The sequence below is a fragment of the Pogoniulus pusillus genome, chromosome 15 (genome assembly GCF_015220805.1).
Source record: "Pogoniulus pusillus isolate bPogPus1 chromosome 15, bPogPus1.pri, whole genome shotgun sequence".
Lineage (NCBI taxonomy): Eukaryota > Metazoa > Chordata > Aves > Piciformes > Lybiidae > Pogoniulus > Pogoniulus pusillus.
In genome coordinates, this window is record NC_087278.1 from 6,908,909 (window position 1) to 6,928,172 (window position 19,264).

A 19,264-nucleotide genomic window follows, 5' to 3' on the forward strand; every position below is an offset into this window, starting at 1 on the left:
CAGCAACTGTGGACCAGCAGCACCCCCCGGTCCATTTCCATTGGGCAGCTTTTCAGTCATGGAGCGTTCTTGGGGTTGTCATGACCCACATGCACTACCCAGCACTTGGTCTTGTGGAACCTCATGCCATTGTCCTCGGCCCATTGATCCTGAAGGTAAAGGCCGAGACAGGCTTCTCGCTTTTCGAGGGTGTCCAGGAGCCTCGTTTCCCAGCCTTGCGTAGAGCCCCTCGGCTTTACGTGTAGCCCCTCCCGCTCCCAGGCATTTCATGCTCTGCTATCCCGACCCTGGGCATAGCACCCTCTCCCCGGTGCTTGCCAGCTCCAAAGCCCCAGCCCAGCGTTGGAGGGCAGCAGCCGGCAAGTGGGAGGAGGGGCTGAGCCCCGGTCCCCTGCTGCCGCCGCCTGCCCTGCGCGACGCGTGGCTCCGGCGAGTCCCGGGGCGGTGGATGCTGCGGTGCCATCGCCCTAGGGTTGCTGTGCCAGTCTGCAGCGGAGGGGCTTTCACAGCCTCTTTTGTTTGGTTTTTTTGTTTTGGTTATATATATTTGTTCTTGTTTCTTTCTCCCCCAGTCCGTCCAACTTTCCTTAGGAAACAAGCAAACAAACCCCAGAACACCAAAACTTTTTTACTTTTTCCCCCCTCTCGCAAGAGCCACGCCGTGGAAAGACGAGGTGGTGGAGGAGGGAGAAACCCCTCCCCTTCCCCTCCCCCGTGGCTTCTTCCTCGGAAAAGAAACACTTGGGGGGTTTCCTCCGCTCCTTTCCCCTCCGCTCTTCTCCCCGAAGTGGCCGTCGCGGCGCTCGCTCCGCAGCCGAGGAGGGCCCGACGGGCAGCCGCACCGCCTCCGGTAAGCCGCGCACCGGCCCCCTGTTGTGAGTTGAAGGGCCGAGGGGGGATGCGGAGCGCGGCGGCGCCGGGCGGCAGAGAGCGGGGCCGCCTCGGTTTCGCTTCGGGGCGGGAGAGTGGCGGCGGCAGGGCCGGGCAGCGCCGCTGTCTCCCCGGCACTGAGCGCTCGCTCGCACCGGTGGCAGCAGCACCGCCCGCCCGGGGGTACCGAGAGTAAGTTGTGCGTCGGTAACTGAAAACGGCCTGTTTCGATGTGTGTATGTGGAGTGCCTGTCTTCTCCCGTCCCTTCTTGGCTTCTTACAAGGGCGGGAGTTGGGGGTTGCAGCCCCTCATCCGGTTTGGCTCCGGGGGGCGTTGGGGCTGCTGCTGGCTGAGGAAAGGGGAGTGGTGCTGGCGCTTGGGGTGCTTTTCAGGGGAGGATTTGGGCTGCTAGCAACACACTGCCCTGAAGGGAGCCATGTGCCGTGCTGGGAGCAGTCTAGTAGGCTCCTCGGTGGGGCTTGGGGTTGTCCTGCCATCAAGGTCTTCTCCATAGTATCAGTCCGGGGAGACGTTAGTTTGTAAGTGAAACCTGCGAATTGTGTAACATCTCTGTGGGTCTGCAGGGAAGCAGATGCACAGGTCTGGGTAGCAGGTAACTTGCTCTTGACCATTTGGCTACTCTTTTCCCCTGCACGTAAACCGCTTAAGTAATGAATGAGGTGTTACGCTTAGTCATAGATGGGGAAGTGAAGCTGCCTGCCAGAATCAAAGGCATTGCAGGGAAATGGGGTAACTGTGAACCAGGAGAGTGCCCGTTTGGGGTTGCCCTTGAAAGGCAGAGGAACTCGCCATCCTCCAAACCCGTCGCCTCACACCTGCCTCTTCTCAGAAGATCTGTGCCGCGTACCCATGAAAAGCCTCAGCGGCAAAGGTTATCGCTAAACCCTCCCTTCATGCACTCTGAGTCATGGTGCTTGCAGCCATGTAGGATCTGCTACTCACTTTTTCCCACAAACACACATGCTCTTACTGAGAATTTTGGAACAGTTACCACCTAAACCCTCGGTTCACGGTACTCTCAAGTGTGTTTTTATTAATAAAAAAAGGGGGGGAAAGAAAAAGAAAAAAAATATTTTCATTTAAGCCTGCATTCCTTCCTGCACAGTACAAGCTTGGGAACAAGATGTGTGTGAAACCCAGAGGTAACTCAAGAACGTGGAGTTAACATCCCTGGGTTTTTTTTTGTTCGTTGGTTTGTTTTTTCTTCCCCTGCTTGGGTGAAGGGAGGGATGTGGCTTGACTATTGTTAGGGAAAGTTGAGGGTAAAAGAGTGTTGTTAGCAAGCTTTTACTTAGGACGATGTGGTCCAGACAGTACTGTTTCCTAGTTCTAGTCCTTGCAGCTCTTGGAGACCTTAGATGAAAAATCCAGTCACACGTTGGCCATGCTCAACTCTGCAAAATTGGCTGGAAGCAGCAATAAACTAGTTTCCTGATGTTTCATTCTCTATTGACTGTGTCCTTAAAGAGAGTATGCAGGCATATCTTCTTTCTCCAAACAATTGTGACTGCGGTTCAGATGCTGGGTGAACATCAAATAGCTTATTCAGTCAGAGCAGGGCCTACGGTCATGTGCTTAAAAAATTATGCACATGCACAGAAGCTTGTGGGACTGAGGCTCTTTTATCACATAGTGTTGCTCTTGGTTGAATCAAGTTGCAAGGAGATGTGGCCAGTCGCTGCAGATGAAGCCAAGCTTTGTTTCTGTGCTTGTGAGCAATTCTGCTGGGTATGTGATTTAAAATGTAGTTGTTGAAGTGTGGCTTTTTGTCCCCTTTGGAGTGGAAGGCTCTCAGGCACAGACCCATGGGATTGCTGGGATGCCAGCCTCCCACCCAGGTTCCTATCTTCTCCTGAGCTAGACTGGAATCTGGGCCTTTCTTGGTTCTATGCTCCTTATTACCGTTCATGATGAGGTATGTCCTCCAATCACCTGGCTTGCTTATCACTTCCTTAAATGCAGTGGGGTTGAGAGGAAACACAGAGCCTTTGCATTGGAAAGCACAGGTAAACTCTGCTGGAGTCCCATAAAGCAGGTATAGAAGAACACCAGGGAAACAGAGCTTCTGCAAATCCTCCCAGGTGTGTGTCCCTGCTGTGCCTGCCCAGAGAGGGCCAAATACAGTTTCCAAGTAACATCTTCAAGCATGCAGCCAGTGCCTCCTGCCTTCAATCCAGCTGGGGTTTCTGTGGAGTTGGTGGTTGGTTTGCGCAAGGAGATGGAGATGGGTGGTGCAAATTCTTAGTTGCTGTCACTAATGCTGTGGTTGCATTGCTGAGAAACAAAGGAGTGAATGTGCCTTTGGAGTTGTGTTTCTTCTTTTGCTCCTCTTCATTCCCACTGGGGATATTTTGCTCTTTCCTCCAAGTCTTTCCCTGCAGCTCTTTGCCACTTCGTTCTTCCTCTACTGCCCACAGATTTTTCTCTCCTGGTTTCTTCTACCTTTGTTTGTTCAGCAATAAACAGTGTCAGTACTTAAATATGACATCCTTTGGGTCAGGTTGACACAGTGGTCAGATTAGTAAAAGCTGTGGGGAGGTGACATGTTTCCAAGCTGTTATTCTGGGCTGCTGCAGGCCTTAGCTGGAGGTGCTTGCCAAAAGCTCACAAGCCAGGAGAAGTGGGCACCTGCATCACTTTCTGTAAATGAAAATGTAAATGATTCAAGAGCCAAGTATGACATACAGAGATGATAACTTTTTACAGAGTAAAGGTATTAAGTGTGTGTGCCATTAGGAGATACCACATATTTATTTAAAACAACATAAATAAACACTACATTAATTAGATCCTTGATTACATGTCAGTGGAGGCAGAATGCAGGCTGATGTCAGTTTATTGCCTTCTATCTTGTCAGTCTACTTCCCTACTGCCTGCTCTTCTGATTTACATTTGTGCATATCCTGCAACCAGCTGCCTCATTAAGGTACTTTATTCACTTACCATTTTGCTGTCCCAGACACTTTAAAAAAGAAGAAAAGTGCAGTGGTGTTTGATGTAGCAGGATTTGGTTACTGTGTTAGTTGAGTGGTCAAAATGACTCGAGTAAAATTCATTTCCCTCCCCCCCCAACCTCCCACCCTCTCAACCAAGTGCAAGATTTGAAGTTAAGATTTAGAAGTTGGAGGTGTAGAATGTCCTAGTTTTAAAACTTCTGGGAATCTCTGTGCTTCTGTTTGGTAGGCATTTAACAGTATGAAAATGTTAATTCAGTTTCAGTACAGTTGTTAAATGATGGGGTCGTGGTATCTTTGGAGGCTTTAGAGCTGCCCCCTTATTTTGGTCCTCTTCAGGGGAGAAATGAAAGGGCCTGTGTGCACTTCACAGGAAATGAGTGTCTGATACAGGCTTGCAGGCTGCACATTTCCAAGAACTGCTCTCAAGGTATTTTGATAATGCACATTTCTCTCTGCCTTCTCCCTTCCTGCTCCCCATGCACCTTCTGTGCCTCTGCTTGTTCAGAAACAGATGTGAAGGGGAAGGGAAAGAACTGTACGGTCCAAATATTTGCAAAAAGGCTGCTTTAGCTTTGCCTTGGCTTTTTGGGAGCTGTGGCAGGCAAAATTGGGTTAAGCTGTCAGCATTTAGTTGCCTTTGTGTAAGCAGAGGGTTATTGTCCTCCCCCTCATCCCCTACAAATGCTGGACAAAAATTTTGACTTCAGATTGTGACTTGTGCAACAGGGGAGGTTGTATCTGTGTGATTCTGCAGCTCAGAAACAGTTTGGATCTACTTTCATACTTCCTTGGTAGCAGAGTTTATTTGGAAACTTAAGCTAAGGCTGTCAGGGAAGAAAATAAGTGTGACTGACTATTAACAGTTGGAAAATGTCAAAAATCTCCTTTCTGTTCCTGCAATCCGAGCTGCTGAGCCAGGCATCTGCACAGCTTGCTGAAGGTGCCTTTCTAAAGCTGAGGGCAGTTGGGCATAGGTTTGCCTGGGCCAGCCTGCTCGTGGTGATGTGTACAGCTGCCTGCAGGAATGATCTGGTTATGTTTTGTTGACAAACAAGCAATGTTAATCTGTTCTGTGCTTCGTGCGTATTTGAGTTTTCCCCTCTTTTATGGGGAGAGGTTTTGGGAATGTGGTGAGGAGGAAGCTGGAGCTGCAGAAATGTTCTCCAGTCCCTCCTGCTACAAGATACACTCACCTTCTGAGGCCCAGCTAGGTGACAACAGACCAAAAGCCCACTCAGGGGACTCTGAGGCAAAGGGAATGTCTCTTTCTACCCACATTGCCACAGCCACTTCTGATTCGGAGCTGCTTTAGCGGTAACAGCTGAAGTGGCCCGTTTGTATAGGATGTACCCCAGAATTCAAGCCAGCACACATAAGCACTGCTCTCTTTAGTTGTTTAAAAATGCGAAGCAATAACGTGCTGAGCTTCCTGAGTACTCTGCAACAGGTCCACAGTTCATTCCTTGTAGCAGCTTAATAAACTCTCATTTACTTCTTCAGATTTGCATAGCTAAAGGATGTTTATGCCTTCTGCTGGGCTCCTCTTACGTAAAGTTTGAATGGTTAAGAGGTCCTTTATAAAAGTGATGTTAAAAACCCAATCCCTTTGCTGCTGAATCCTTCTGCCTAAAGTCTGCTAAAGCAGAGAGATGTCGAGAACTGTACAGATGCAAAGCAGAGACATTTGAGAAAGAAATGAGACTCCTCAGATTAATTCTCTCACTTTCCCCAGCAGCAGTATTTTAATGTCTGTGTGATTGGAGTTTCTTCTTTTATGAGTTTTAAAATTAGTTACTCTTCAATCTCGGTCACCTTTGAACTTCCTCTCTCCTCTTTTTATTGAAGAGCATGCAAAGAACAGCCTTGTTTTGCTGTATCTTTCTTTCGGGTCCCCTTGCTTCTATCTGCTCTCTAAACTGAAAATGAAGTTTCTCCACTCTTTCTGTCTGCACACTTACATGGAACTTATTACCTAGCTTTAGACTCGTCCCCTTTGTTTCAGTTCTGTTTGTTTTTATTGAAGGTGACTGGAGCTAAATGTGTTCTTTCAGGTAATGACATTACCGTTATGTTCCCACCCATCCATTTTGCAGCCTCATGCTTGTGTTTGCTTTTTAGCTTTTCATGACTGATTTTTGGATTCAGAGGTAGAGGTTTCCTTTGACAAAGTCTCAGCATGGTTACTCTGCTCATTCATCATCTGCGCCACTTAATTTATTGCCTTGCAACATACAGACCCAGTTTGTGTTCCTGTAAGTCTGTATCTACTTGCATTTGTCAGGACAAATCTCACCTGACCTCCTGGTGCCTGTGAGCTTGCTGAATTCTGAGTGACCTCTAGCTTCTATGGCCTCCACAGACTGAAGTGATTTGGTCAGTGCTTGCACTGTGGAGGTGCTGGAGGTGGCTTACTGCTTTTCCAGCTGGTTGCCTAGATTTGAGGACCTTGAGGCCAGAACCTGCCTGCTGGGAGAGGCAAGATTAAGCCTTTTTGAGTGGCAAGGTTTGAGGTGTCTTGGGCAGTGCAACTTGCAGACGACAGGAGATGATTTTCAGAAAGGGACGTGGGTCAACAACGTGTGTGAACATGAGCAGGAGGAAGGGCGCTGCTCGCACCTTGGCTAGGGGAGGCTTTGGGGCGCTTCTGCCACTGACCTGCCGATCAGTGGGAAGGGATGCTCAGCAAAGTGGGTTGAGTGGATCCAAAGGGAAGAAGGGAGGGTGACACTGAGGTGATGTGATGTGCAGTAGATGGAATGCCTTGTTTTCCTCAGGACACCACTTTTCCACCTTCAATCACTCTGGGGCATGACTACTCCTTGCCTTCTGTCCATTTGCTTTACAGGTCCCAGGGTGCTGCTGGCTCTTTACTTCTTGAACTATGTCTTGCTTTTTAACTTACTTTTGTCATGGAAGCTTTAGGGAAGCACAAGTGATGTCCAGACAGCTATGGCTTCTTCAGATACCATCTTCCTAATGGGGAGTTCTGTCTGAGGATTACTTCCCCACACAGTCAGGTAGCCACGTGCTGCTCCTACCTTAGCACATGTCAGAAAACATTCCTTATAACACTTGCAGCCCTCTAGCAATTGTTAGTGGCAGCTGATTTAGTTGAAAGAATGCCTTTCTTTGCATCTCAACTAGCCACTCCAAATTCCTGCAAAATCACTGTGTCCAGCTGCCTTTCTGTTCCTTAATGTCACTTTTTCACATCTCTTCTGATAGAGCACTCCCTTTCCCCCCACTTCACGTTAAATACCATTAAATCCTGGGGAATCTCCTCAGCATCCTGTGCAACATAAAAATATCTGCTTGCTTACCCAGCTTTTCTGCAGTGTTGTTACCCACACTTGCTGCCACACCAGCCAGCTAAAATTCTCCCACACGTTTTCTGGGTTTGATAAATTGAAAATGCCATTTGTTTTATTTGTCTTGGCTACCTGCTGCCCCAATTCCGTGACAGCCATCCTTATGTAAATCTGTTCCCTGCTGTCAGTGCTTTAGATTCTTTTATATCAGCACCGCTAGGGTTAGCTTTTCATCTTCTGGAGGATTGTTGAGGTTGTGGAGAGATTTGGGAAGGGGCTGTGGGTTTGAGTGTGTCTATTTGGTGCTGCTTATCCTTGTTGGGGCCCTTGCAAGCTGTCACATCTACATCTAATACCTGCAGTATGACCTGTGCTGTCCCCTGGGCCCATCCTCTTAGCCAGACTGCATCTGCTCCGTAGTTTGTAGGAGGCCTGGACACTCTGTCACTTTAAGATTTCTCAAATAACTTTCCATGGCTCAATTTTTATTTTTTCTTTTCACTTTTGACTCTCAGCTCTAGTTTCTTTATTTTGTGTCCCTTGTTATAAAGCTTGTAGTGTTTTGAGCCTTCTGAGCTTCACCCCTTCCTCTGAAGGCGAGTAACTGGTAGTGCTTAAAGACCACTCATGTCTCCTGCAGCTGATCTTTCTTAAGAGCCAAGGGAGGACCTCACTCTCCCCCATGCCTTTATGCTCTGGCTTGTGTTGGTTAAGCACCTGGGACTCCTCTCTGAAATTCTAGTTCTGATCATGGTACTGAACCACTTCTAGCTTTAGATACTGCTCATTTCTTAGAGTTAGCTGCTGCTTCGAGTCCCTTGCCTCCTAAACGGGATAGTTTTGCTAAGAGGCCACATCCACTGCAGGGACTGCTGACAGCAGGATTTGCTCGTTTCTTCAAACAGGGTGCTGGAACACCTGAAAAAAGTCCGTTTAGTTGAGAGGCTGGAGGGGAGGAAACACACTTGTGCTGCTGGTCGGAGGGGGGATGGGGAGAGCTGATAAGGCTGAGGAGCTGTGACCAGTGGGTGCAAAGCTCTGCCCCAGCAGAGGGTGAGGACAGGTCTAGGCATTGCTGCCCCCTTCCCACTGATCCCCCTCGTGGTGGGGAAACAGGACAGAGCATTTCCAGTAGAGATCCATGAGGGACTCGTGTTGCCTTGGCCTCTTGCTTCCTCCCTGCTGTGTACTCTCTCTGTCTTCTCATTTCTGCATCCAAAGTGGGGAGAGCCCTGGCCACCTTCCTAGGTGGGCAGTGGGGAGGAGAGGGAAGGCAAGGCTGTTGTGCAGAGGCTGTGGGTCCCTGGTTGAGCACAGGTCTGAGGCTTTGCATAGCTCTGTGGCACCGACGTTCACAAGGATGGCTGCTTGCTATGAAACTGCAAGGGTCAGGAGCAGGGCTTCTCTCAGTTGCCAGTAAATGCCGTGGTGTTGGCCAGAGGTAAGCAACAGCAACAACTCTTTCCTTTAGCCGTGGCAGGATAGCCTCAGCTGCAGCTTTAAGATGTAACCTGGCCTGATTTCCCTTTTCTAACTGTATTAAAAACCCCTCTCTTTTCTTGAGTTACAGAAGGGGAGGAAAAAAATACATATCAGGCTCTTGAAGCAGAATTTGGGCTCCAAAAGAAACTGTTCCTTGCCAGTTGGTAACTTGGGTTGTTTGACTTGCTGCAGGACAAATTGTAGTTGCTTTCAACCTATGCAGAGCAGCCTTTGAGCTCAGTGAAGCAATGCCATTTCACACTGGGCTTTTTCTACCAGGAGCAGACTGTTGTATTTGCAAGTAGTTGTTTGGAATGTGCATGGTGTTCCCAAGGTGTGAGGAAGGGGTCTTGAAAATGTGGTGTTTCTTCCAGTTCATCCAGCAAAAGTACCTAGCTTTCTTTTTAAACCACCACCTGCCTTGTTGGTTGTTGTTTGGGGGTGGGGTGTTGAAGCATGTTATACAGAAAGCAAATATGCTTGTAGACTTCCCTTCCTTCAAGGATACTTGGCACACATTGCACTATCTTGTGGGTTTTCTTGGGGTAAAAACTTCTTTTGCTTGTATCAGGAAAGTGATGGATTGACAGAGAAAACACATCACCCAAAAAAAGTAAGTACAAAACCTAAATATCTGATCCATGGGAAGTTATTTGTTGTTTTTGAAGTATGCTCTCCAACCCCAAAATGTTGGGAAGCATTTGACAAGACCAGTCCTTCCTCCTGCAAGCATCCAGCAGCTGGTTTCCAGAGCTGCATGTAGGATCCTCCTGTTCACCCTCTCTGTTGGGTGGAGACAGGATTTGTGACAGTGTTTGAGCTCCCTCAGCTTGTTTTACTTTATGAAATACTGCACTCCTGAATGCTGGGTTTATAGTTTTGGTTTGGGTATGTATGTGTGGTGTGGACTTTTTCCCAGATATCCCTCACACATCAAATACAATGGCAGCCTCACATCAAACTCTTATTTGCGGCAGAGGCATAAAAGATAGAGGGAACTTCAATGTCTCCTAGGGCTGCTTTATGCTGGAGAAATTGTCTGTGATTAGCATTGGTCCTCTTAGCTGAGCTGTGCCACATTCTTCCTCTAACCACAGCTCCCTCTGTGCTCTTTGGCACACATCTGTGTGTGCCTCCTGCCTTTCCCTTCCCCCTCCCCAAACCCTTTCTGGATCAGCCCTAATCCCCTTGGCCATGATAGGGTGCTGGTGACAAGGGGCACTGGTGTGGCCGCTCACCGTGTCCATGACTGCGTGGTTTAAACCACCGCTACTGTGTGGCAGACAGTGGCAGCCCTGGGAACCAGGCTGGGCACCACTGAAACACAGTGCTGCATCCTTGGCTCTTGCCAGGGAGGTTTCTTCCAGCCGTTTGCTCAAGCTTTCCTTTGAAACATCCTCTCCAGCCACAAATCAGCAGGCAGCACATTTCTGTGGGATTCAGACATGCAAGCAAGAGATGTCTGCTCAGGCTTTACTGCCTGGAATGGGGATGCTGCTGCTTGCAGGATACCTCAGGGAGAGCTTTTCCAAATTATCTCAGTCTCCGTCTAACTGCTCTGGGAACTGTGGGATTGATAATTGGGAGATGCTGAAGCTTAAGTGGAGTGGGTAGCATAGTAATAGAGTGGATCTGCAGTTGTGTTAGCTACAAGTCAGTGTGGCTTGTGGAGTGTGTGCTTAGTGTGGGCTTTGAGGGGAATGCAGAGTATGGAGCATAGGTATAAGTGAAGACTTACAGGGTCTGTCTCTGAAAGGCATACAGAAGGCTGAGTTCATTCATCAGCTGCTTGTGGATCCACTGACAGACATGTGATTGCATACATGGTGGTCTCTACTCCACCAGGTCATCAGGTTTAGTTTTCCATCTGCAAAGTGAGAAAGAAGAACTTTGAGAGACAGGGAAGCAGGACAGAAGAGCAGAGGCCAGAAGAGACTGGATTGCTGTTAGGGTAATGCAGTAGCGAGTGGCTAGCTACATGATTGCAAGTAAGCTACCTAAATGTTGTGAACTGCACTGAGCACAAGCCTGAACTTGCTGTTCTGAATTCTTAAGCTCATTCCTGTTGCCATCATCTCTTCAATGGTTGGGTTTTATGGTCCCCAGTTCCAGAAGATGATGGCAACTTGATGGTGTTTGCATTTGTCCCTAGGCTGTCTGAGGACTGTCTGGACCTATTCAGCTCATGGCTTTGTAAGTTGCAGTAACAATACCAGCACCACTGATCTCTTGTCTCTGTTGCTATCTGAAGTGCCATATGCATGCTTCTACAATGATAAGGTCAAAGAGGTTGAGACAGACAACCTGTCCTCAGATTTTTGTATTTCAGTTCTCCAAACTAATGGCTTAGTGACCTGATTTCCTTTCTTTCAGAGGATGGATCTCCTTGTAAGTAAAGCTTTGCAAACACTGAGAAGTGCTGCATAGGAGCTCTTGAATTTGGACCACTTCCAGGCCTGATGTCCAGAAACTCATCCCTATGGGTGGTGACAATAAAGAGGTAAGCTCTTTTGAGTGTCCTGGAGGAAGAGTGCAAGAACACTTCATAGCTGAGTACTTGAAGCTCCTGTTGAACATGCCAGATTTGTCAGACTTCAGGGTTCAAGGCTGGACTGGCTGACAGCAGAGGCTGCATACAGTCCCTGGTTTCCTAGAATTGTCTCTTTGTATGCAATAGGCTGCTTTGCCTGGTTAGGGACCGAGGAGGAAAGCAGAGTGCCCTGTGTCAAGAGTCCTTATTTTGAAAAGCTCTTGAACTTACAGTAAATCAGAAGGTCTTGGGAAACTTCTCCAGCCTTTTGATTAGCAGGACGCCAGCTTTTTTAGGGTATGTTGTTTTGGCTGCAAGCACTGCTCCGACTGTCTTGCAGTAGAGATGTAGTAACATGTTTGGGCGTTGGGGTTTTTTGGGCTTTTATGGAGGGAGGATGGGGAAGGCAAATTGTGGTGTGGCAGATCAGAAGCAGAACTAATTATGTGTGCATATTTCATTACACCCCTGAGCTGGCCAATTCCTAAGCTTGAGAGTCTCCTCACCCTCCTTGACGTGGGAGGCCATGTAGCTGTAGGACCTGTTGACCCATTAAGAGTGAACCTTAAAAGTAATATCAGAAAGTACTTCTAGAGCTAACATTAATGTAAATAATACTACACTGCAGAGCAGGCAGTCATCTCTTGGAAATGGGTCACTGGAGCTAAACAAATTCATGCTGTCTGAGGCTCTGACCTATATGTAGATTCCAAATCAAGTGAACAAATTGTGAGGGTGCTATTTTTGCAGTTAGCATGAATTTGAAACGGTGGCACAGTCTCAGTTCTTAGTCAGTCAGACTTCTAGTAGCACGGAATTTTTCTTAAAGGACTTGGGAGGGTGACTCAAGGTTGAAAACTGGGACAAACCAGTTTATTTTGCTTTCTGTCAAATAGCATCTGCAGCCTTAAACAAATTATCTATTTGTTTGTTATTTTTAAAGCTAGCCTGGAAATGAAAGACAGCTGCCTGCTTCTGTTTTCCTGCTTGAACTAATTTTCCAACCTAGACCCATGAGATTGGCAAAATTTCCTTTTGGGCCCAGGAGGTGTTGCTGTTTGGGAAGAGTGGCTGCTGGTGGGAGTGAGGCTCCTCCTTGAGAGGCTATAGCTGCAGCCTTGGAGGCATCTGGTAGGAGTATGACCTTGCTTTTCTATAGTAGTTAATGTCAGAGAACTCTATGGCTTCCTCGCCTGGCAGAGAGGAGAAGGAAAGGCACAGAGATGCTGCAACATCTTGTGGTGCCTGAAGTGCTGAGTTTTCAGTGGTGATGGATGGCCCTAGCTGCTGCACGTGGCAACTGTTTACTTGCATTCTGCTCGCTAAATCAGCTTCCCTGAAGATTTATTCTGACTTGCTGAACCATCCCAGCAGCTTTCAACTGCTGCCTTTTGTTTGTTTTAAATGAAAAAGAAAAAACCCAACTTGATTAACTCCTTCCTACCCCTCCCACCTCTCTCTAAGCATGGAATTTCCCTCCCGTGGTGACACGTGGCTACAGGGCAGGGCCAGCAGTGTTCAGAGGAGGACCAGGGATGTGGGTGGCTTGGAGACTGTGTTTGGAGCAGGTGTTTACGGCTGCATGTATGGAGCTGTGCCTGACAACTACATTATTGGTGTTGCTGTTAAGTGTCGGGAGAAACGTCAGGAGAGAAAAGATGATTACAGGCAAGGCATTGCTGGACAGATGCTTCTTTTCCAAAACTGCTGTGAGAAGGAAGGACCTTTGGCCCCGCTGCTCCACGTCCTCTTGCTGGGCATGGAGTTGGCTCCATGTGGCCATCCATCTGGCACAAGCACCAAAAGGAGCATGAGGCTGTTTGGATAGCCAGTAAAGGGTGTGATCAGGGGAACCTCGCCAGGAGCTAAGCCTAACATAAAGCTCTGCCACCAGAGCAAGCCCTCCAAAGGTGTCTGCACATTGCCTGGGGAGCTGCCTGCCCCCATGAGCCCAAATGCTCCCACAAGTCTCCTCTGGAGACAGAGAAGCATGTCTCTCCCTGTGCTGCAGGCTGCATTGTCAGCACTCTGTTCTGCTCTGAGCGTGGCTGTGCTGTCAGAGACTGTGACTGGGTTAATGGATTATGTCAAGGGACCGAGGGCAGGGTTTGGTGGTGAGCTACTGACTTGTCAGGCCTGGGGAAGTGGTATGTAACAGCTCAGCTTCTTGCATAGAATGAGCCTCTGGCTTGGGGCTGTGGTTTTTCTGTTCATATATATATATATATACACACACACACACACATACAGATTATGTATGTATTTAAATATCATTGAAATGGCCTGCATGACTAATGGCAACACTGGATTTGCATCTCTGAAAGCAGACAGCCTGGTGATAACACGGGATGCAGAAGATGGATAAATGACACTTTGAACACAGCACACAGCACACAAGCAGAGGATGGTGACTGGGAGAGGGCAGCGTTGTCTGTGCCTCCAGCAGAAAAGAGAAGTTAAGGGGCTGGAAGCTGAGAGCAGAAATGTTCCTCAGACATAAGCGGTGTCTGGTACCAGTGTCAAACAGTCTCACTCATGGCAGTCCCAACAATGAAGTTGCTGATGTAACATTTGTAAGGACAATTGAATCGAGAGCCCAGCTGAAGTGTATCTACACCAATGCACGCAGCTTGGGTAACAAACAGGAGGAACTGGAAGTCCTGGTCCACCAGGGGGACTACGATGTAGTTGCCATTTCAGAAACTTGGTGGGACGACAGACAGGACTGGGCTGTTATACTGGAGGGATATAACCTTTTCAGGAGAGATAGGCAAGGGAGAAGAGGAGGAGGGGTGGCCCTGTATATTAGAGAGTCACTCCATGCCATTGAGTTAGAAGTGAGGGATGAAGGGGTAGAGACCCTGTGGATTAAAATCAGAGGCAGGACTAATAAATCTGACATCCTGGTTGGAGTCTGTTACAGACCACCCAACCAGGATGAGGGAACAGATGAGATATTTTACAAACAGTTGGAGGCTGTCTCAAGATCTTCAGATCTTGTCCTTGTGGGTGACTTTAACCTGCCAGATATCTGCTGGGAACTTAATTCGGCAGAGAGGAGGCAGTCCAGGAGATTTCTGGAGTGCATGGAGGACAGCTTCATGACCCAACTGTTAAACGAGCCTACCAGGGGTCAAGCTCAGCTTGACCTGCTGCTCTCCAACAGAGAAGGGCTGGTAGGAGATGTGATAGTGGGAGGCTGCCTGGGGTGTAGCGACCACGAGTTAGTGGAGTTTTCAATATACAGGGAGGTAGGGAGGCACTTCAACAAAACCTACACCTTGGACTTTAGGAGGGCAAACTTCAATTTGCTCAAGGAACTTATTTCCAATGTCCCCTGGGCAGCAGTTCTTGAGAACAAAGGGGTCCAGGATGGTTGGACTTACTTTAAACAGGAGCTCTTGAAGGCACAGGAACTGGCAGTTCCCACGTGCCGAAAGATGAGCCGCAGGGGGAGGCGACCAGCCTGGATGAGCAAAGAGCTCCTGAAGGAAGTGGGGGAAAAAAAGAGGGTGTATCGCCTCTGGAAGGAGGGGAAGGCTTCTCCTGATGTGTTTAAGGAGGTAGCCAGACTATGTAGGAGAAAAATTAGAGAGGCTAAGGCTCAGCTAGAACTTAGGCTGGCCACTTCCGTGAAAGTTAACAAAAAACACTTTTATAAATTTATCAACGCTAAAAGGAAGGGCAAGAAGAGCCTCCACTCCTTACTGGACCGGGAGGGGAACACTATAACTGATGATGAAGCAAAGGCAGAGGTCCTGAATGCCTTCTTCGCCTCAGTTTTCAACAGTAAGGAGAGAGGAGGAGGAGGCAAATGGCCTCTTAAACTGGGGGATGGGGTCGGGGAGCAGTGTGTTCCCCTGGAAATTCATGAGGAATTAGTTCAGGACCTGCTGAGCCACCTGGACACCCACAAGTCCATGGGACCAGATGGGATCCATCCCAGGGTGCTGAGAGAGCTGGCAGCTGAGCTGGCCAAGCCACTCTCCATCATTTTCCAGCAGTCCTGGCTCACCGGAGAGGTCCCAGGAGACTGGAAAATGGCCAACGTGGTCCCCATCCACAAAAAGGGTCGGATGGAGGAACCTGGGAACTACAGACCCGTCAGCCTGACCTCAGTGCCAGGGAAACTGATGGAGCAGGTTCTCTTGGGGCCAATAACTACGCACCTGAGGGATGGCAAGGATCTCAGGTCCAGCCAGCATGGGTTTAGGAAGGGCAGATCCTGCCTTTCTAACCTGATCTCCTTCTATGATCAGGTGACCCGCTTGGTGGATGTGGGGAGGCCTGTGGATGTGGTCTATCTGGACTTCAGCAAGGCCTTTGACACTGTCCCCCACAGCAAACTGCTGGCTAAGCTGTCAGCCCGCGGCTTGGATGGTAACACTCTGTGCTGGGTTAGGAACTGGCTGGAGGGCCGGACCCAGAGAGTGGTGGTGAATGGTGCCACATCCAGCTGGCGGCCAGTCACTAGTGGTGTCCCTCAGGGATCAGTGCTGGGCCCCATCCTCTTTAACATCTTCATAGATGATCTGGATGAGGGCATCGAGTCAGTCATCAGCAAGTTTGCAGATGACACTAAGCTGGGGGCAGATGTGACTGAGCTGGAGGGCAGAAGGGCTCTGCAGCGGGACCTTGACCGCCTGTACAGATGGGCAGAGGCCAATGGGATGGGGTTCAATAGCTCAAAGTGCAGGGTGCTGCACTTTGGCCACAACAACCCCATGCAGAGATACAGGCTGGGGTCGGAGTGGCTGGAGAGCAGCCAGACAGAGAGGGATCTGGGGGTACTGATTGATACCCGCCTGAACATGAGCCAGTAGTGTGCCCAGGTGGCCAAGAGAGCCAGTGGCATCCTGGCCTGCATCAGGAGTGGTGTGGTCAGCAGGAGCAGGGAGGTCATTCTGCCCCTGTACTCTGCACTGGTCAGACCACACCTCGAGTACTGCGTTCAGTTCTGGGCCCCCCAGTTTAGGAAGGACATTGAGATGCTTGAGCGTGTCCAGAGAAGGGCGACGAGGCTGGTGAGAGGCCTCGAGCACAAGCCCTACGAGGAGAGGCTTAGGGAGCTGGGGTTGTTTAGCCTGGAGAAGAGGAGGCTCAGGGGTGACCTTATTGCTGTCTACAACTACCTGAAGGGTGGTTGTGGCCAGGAGGAGGTTGCTCTCTTCTCTCAGGTGGCCAGCTCCAGAACAAGAGGACACAGCCTCAGGCTGCGCCAGGGGAAATTTCGGCTCGAGGTGAGGAGAAAGTTCTTCACTGAGAGAGTCATTGGGCACTGGAATGGGCTGCCTGGGGAGGTGGTGGAGTCGTCGTCCCTGGGGCAGTTCAAGGCAAGGTTGGACGTGGCACTTGGTGCCATGGTCTAGCCTTGGGCACTGTGGTAAAGGGTTGGACTTGATGATCTGTGAGGTCTCTTCCAACCTTGGTGATACTGTGATACTGTGATACTGTGATTTCTTGAAGGGATCATGATCTTTGACCTGTGCCTTCTGACACAGTGAAACAGGCATGTCCTGGGGTGAGATAGCAGTTCATGGGATTTGGTGGGAAAGGGTCTTTCCCACCCTTTGCTTCTTCAAAGTCTTGTTGTCTGCCCTTTTGTCAGGGAAAGAGTTAGGCAGGCCTGAGGACCTTTCACTGCACGACAAAGTCAATGATAACCTTCCTGCTCTGGGAACTTTTTCCTTTCCAATTTGCTGTGTCACTTCTCCTTGTTAGCCTCAAGGCCTCTCTGAAAAGCCCCTAAGCATCCGACAGAGGGAGATCTTCAAGTAGTGAGATCTGCTAGAGTCAGACCGGCCTGCTGAAGGGTGTGCTGGATAGCTTCTAGGTGTGAATCACAGAAAGTCAGTGGATGCAGAGCTCAAAGTGCTGCCCTGTGCTACTGGGCACCGAGCTGGCATCTTTCCTGCACAGGCATCCTTGGTTGTCCCTACAGCTGGAGGCTGGTGAATGTAGCAGCTCCTTGAAACTCTCTTCAGTATTCTTGCTGGTCATTCTTCCTCGTGAAGTGTCTTCCCTTGCCCAGTTGGAAGAAGGCATCGAGTTTGCCTCACTCTTCTTCTGTCTCGCAGGCTGGATGCAAAGGAGGAAGCATGGTAAAGGCAGCATCTTTCCAGGGTCCATGGGCTCTTTGAGAGATGATCAGAGGGAGGCCAGATGAGCTGCACAACACGCACGCCGCTGTTCCTGGTCCGCAAAGGTCGCATCGCAGCGTTCTCTCCGGCTCCGCGCCGCCCGCCTTGCCCCATCGCTTCCGGATGTTTCGCAGCTGCGAGTGGGAGGTCCTGGAGCGGTCCCTCACTATCCTTCAGGCCAGTGACTTCTACTGGGGCCCCTTGTCCGTGGGGGAGGCTCACGCCAAGCTCCAGCGGGAGCCCGTCGGCACCTACTTGGTGCGGGACAGTTCCCAGGGCAACTGCTTGTTCAGCCTGAGCGTGCGGATGCCGGCGGGGCCTGTCAGCCTCCGAATCTCCTTCCAGGAGGGCTATTTCCGCCTGAAGAACTGGTTTGCAGACTGCGTGGTCCGGCTGCTGGAGCTGGTGGTGGCAGGAACCCGGAACAACCCCTTGCACTTCGATGAGATGGGGGGAACTCCCCTAGTCTTCTCTGAGCCCCTGTGCCGGAGCCGCCGGGCAGTGCCCACGCTGCGAGAACTGTGTTGCCGGAGTCTGCCCACCGGTGCTGCACCTGCAGGGGATGGAGCAGGAATAGGGGGCTCCATGGGGATGTGCCCAAGGGAGGAATTAGTCTCACCCCTGGGCAGAAGGGGAGGGTCAGAGGGGAATGCTGTCCCCAGCCTCTCTCTGTCCTGGACTGGTAGATGATGCTGTGTACATGGCAGACACAAGGAGGTGCCAGTTACGTGGCTGCGCTGGTGGGATGCATGCCTCGCTGGTGAGGCTGGACTGGCTGCTGGGAGAAGCTGGGGAGAGCAGGGGAAGCAGGTCTTGAACCTGCTGTCTGTGACAGCTGTGTCCTCATACGTGCGCAGCATGTGTGGCCTTCCCCACAGATGCCTGGGGTGAAGCCAGACCTGCACTTTGTTCCATTTGTAATTTATAAGCTTGAGAAGGTGGTGAGCTGCCTGTCTTCAGCCCTGTGTTTCCCTCTACTCCGAAGTGCCTCAGCTCATTTCTGCTATAAATCTGCCATCATGAAGTGGGGTGGCTAAGCCCAGTCCTACAGCAGTGCAGCTTGAGTGCTGGTGGCCACGACTCCTGTGCTGACCCCCACATAGCAGCACCAGAGTGAGGGCATGTTTCGCTCCTTGTAACGCAGATGCAACACTGCCACTTCAGAAGGCATTTGCACGAGAGAAAAACCGTTGCAGCCATGCAGCTTCACTGCCTTTTGCATTGCTTTGTTCGAACAGATGCTTTGGGAGTCCAGATGAGTTGCGTTATACTGAGGGCCTGGTATGCCTGTGGAGGAGGTAAGCCTGGTCTAGAGAGTCGCGTTTGCCCTGGGAGGACGCCAAAAGATGGGATTCCAGCACCCTTTCTTATGCTCATCTGGTAGTGTGCTGCTGCCACCTACAGACATTTTGGGTTTGCCTCAAAAAAAGCAAACCTTTTTTTTTTTTTTTTTTACATAAAACTTAAAAAACCAACAAAAACCCCCAACAAACATGTTTTTATACTTATTTTTAAAAGTCAGTAAATAAATGCCATCTTTTAATTCCCTTGTGGTATTGGAAACTTGGTGCTGAGACATTCGTAATCCAACTGGAACCAAACAAGTGAACTTCACAGATTTATAGAATGGTTTGGGTTGGAAGGAACCTTAAAGATCATCTAAACCTAATCACCTCTGTCAGGGGCAGGGACATCTTCACTAGACGAGGTTGCTCAAGGCTTCATCCATGCTGGCCTTGAACACCTCCAAGGAGAGGGTATCCAATTTCATTGAAAGACCACAAGCAGGACAATAAATGGTCTTAGCTGGGAACAGTAAACCTAATGCATCTCATAATGTAACCAAATAAAGAATTTTCTATACGTGAGATAACTCCTAATAATGTAGAGATGAGATTTTTAGAAGTATTTTTAGTACCTTAAAATTTGTACTCTGTGTTTCAAAGTAATTTAGG

At 49.4% G+C, this 19,264-nt stretch overlaps 1 protein-coding gene across 1 annotated transcript; it reads left to right on the plus strand.

Annotated features, from left to right (window-relative positions):
- Positions 1-341: 341 nt before the first annotated feature.
- LOC135181760 (suppressor of cytokine signaling 1-like) lies at positions 342-18,856 on the plus strand. The gene is made up of 3 exons (XM_064155110.1): positions 342-850; positions 11,013-11,139; positions 17,247-18,856. The coding sequence occupies exon 3, from the start codon at positions 17,313-17,315 to the stop codon at positions 17,997-17,999; it is 687 nt and encodes a 228-aa protein (XP_064011180.1). The 5' UTR covers positions 342-850; positions 11,013-11,139; positions 17,247-17,312; the 3' UTR covers positions 18,000-18,856.
- The last annotated feature ends 408 nt before the right edge of the window (positions 18,857-19,264 follow it).

Excerpts from the sequence above, each read along its gene's own strand:
- LOC135181760 (XM_064155110.1), top strand. The coding sequence starts at position 17,313 with ATGATCAGAGGGAGGCCAGATGAGCTGCACAACACGCACGCCGCTGTT.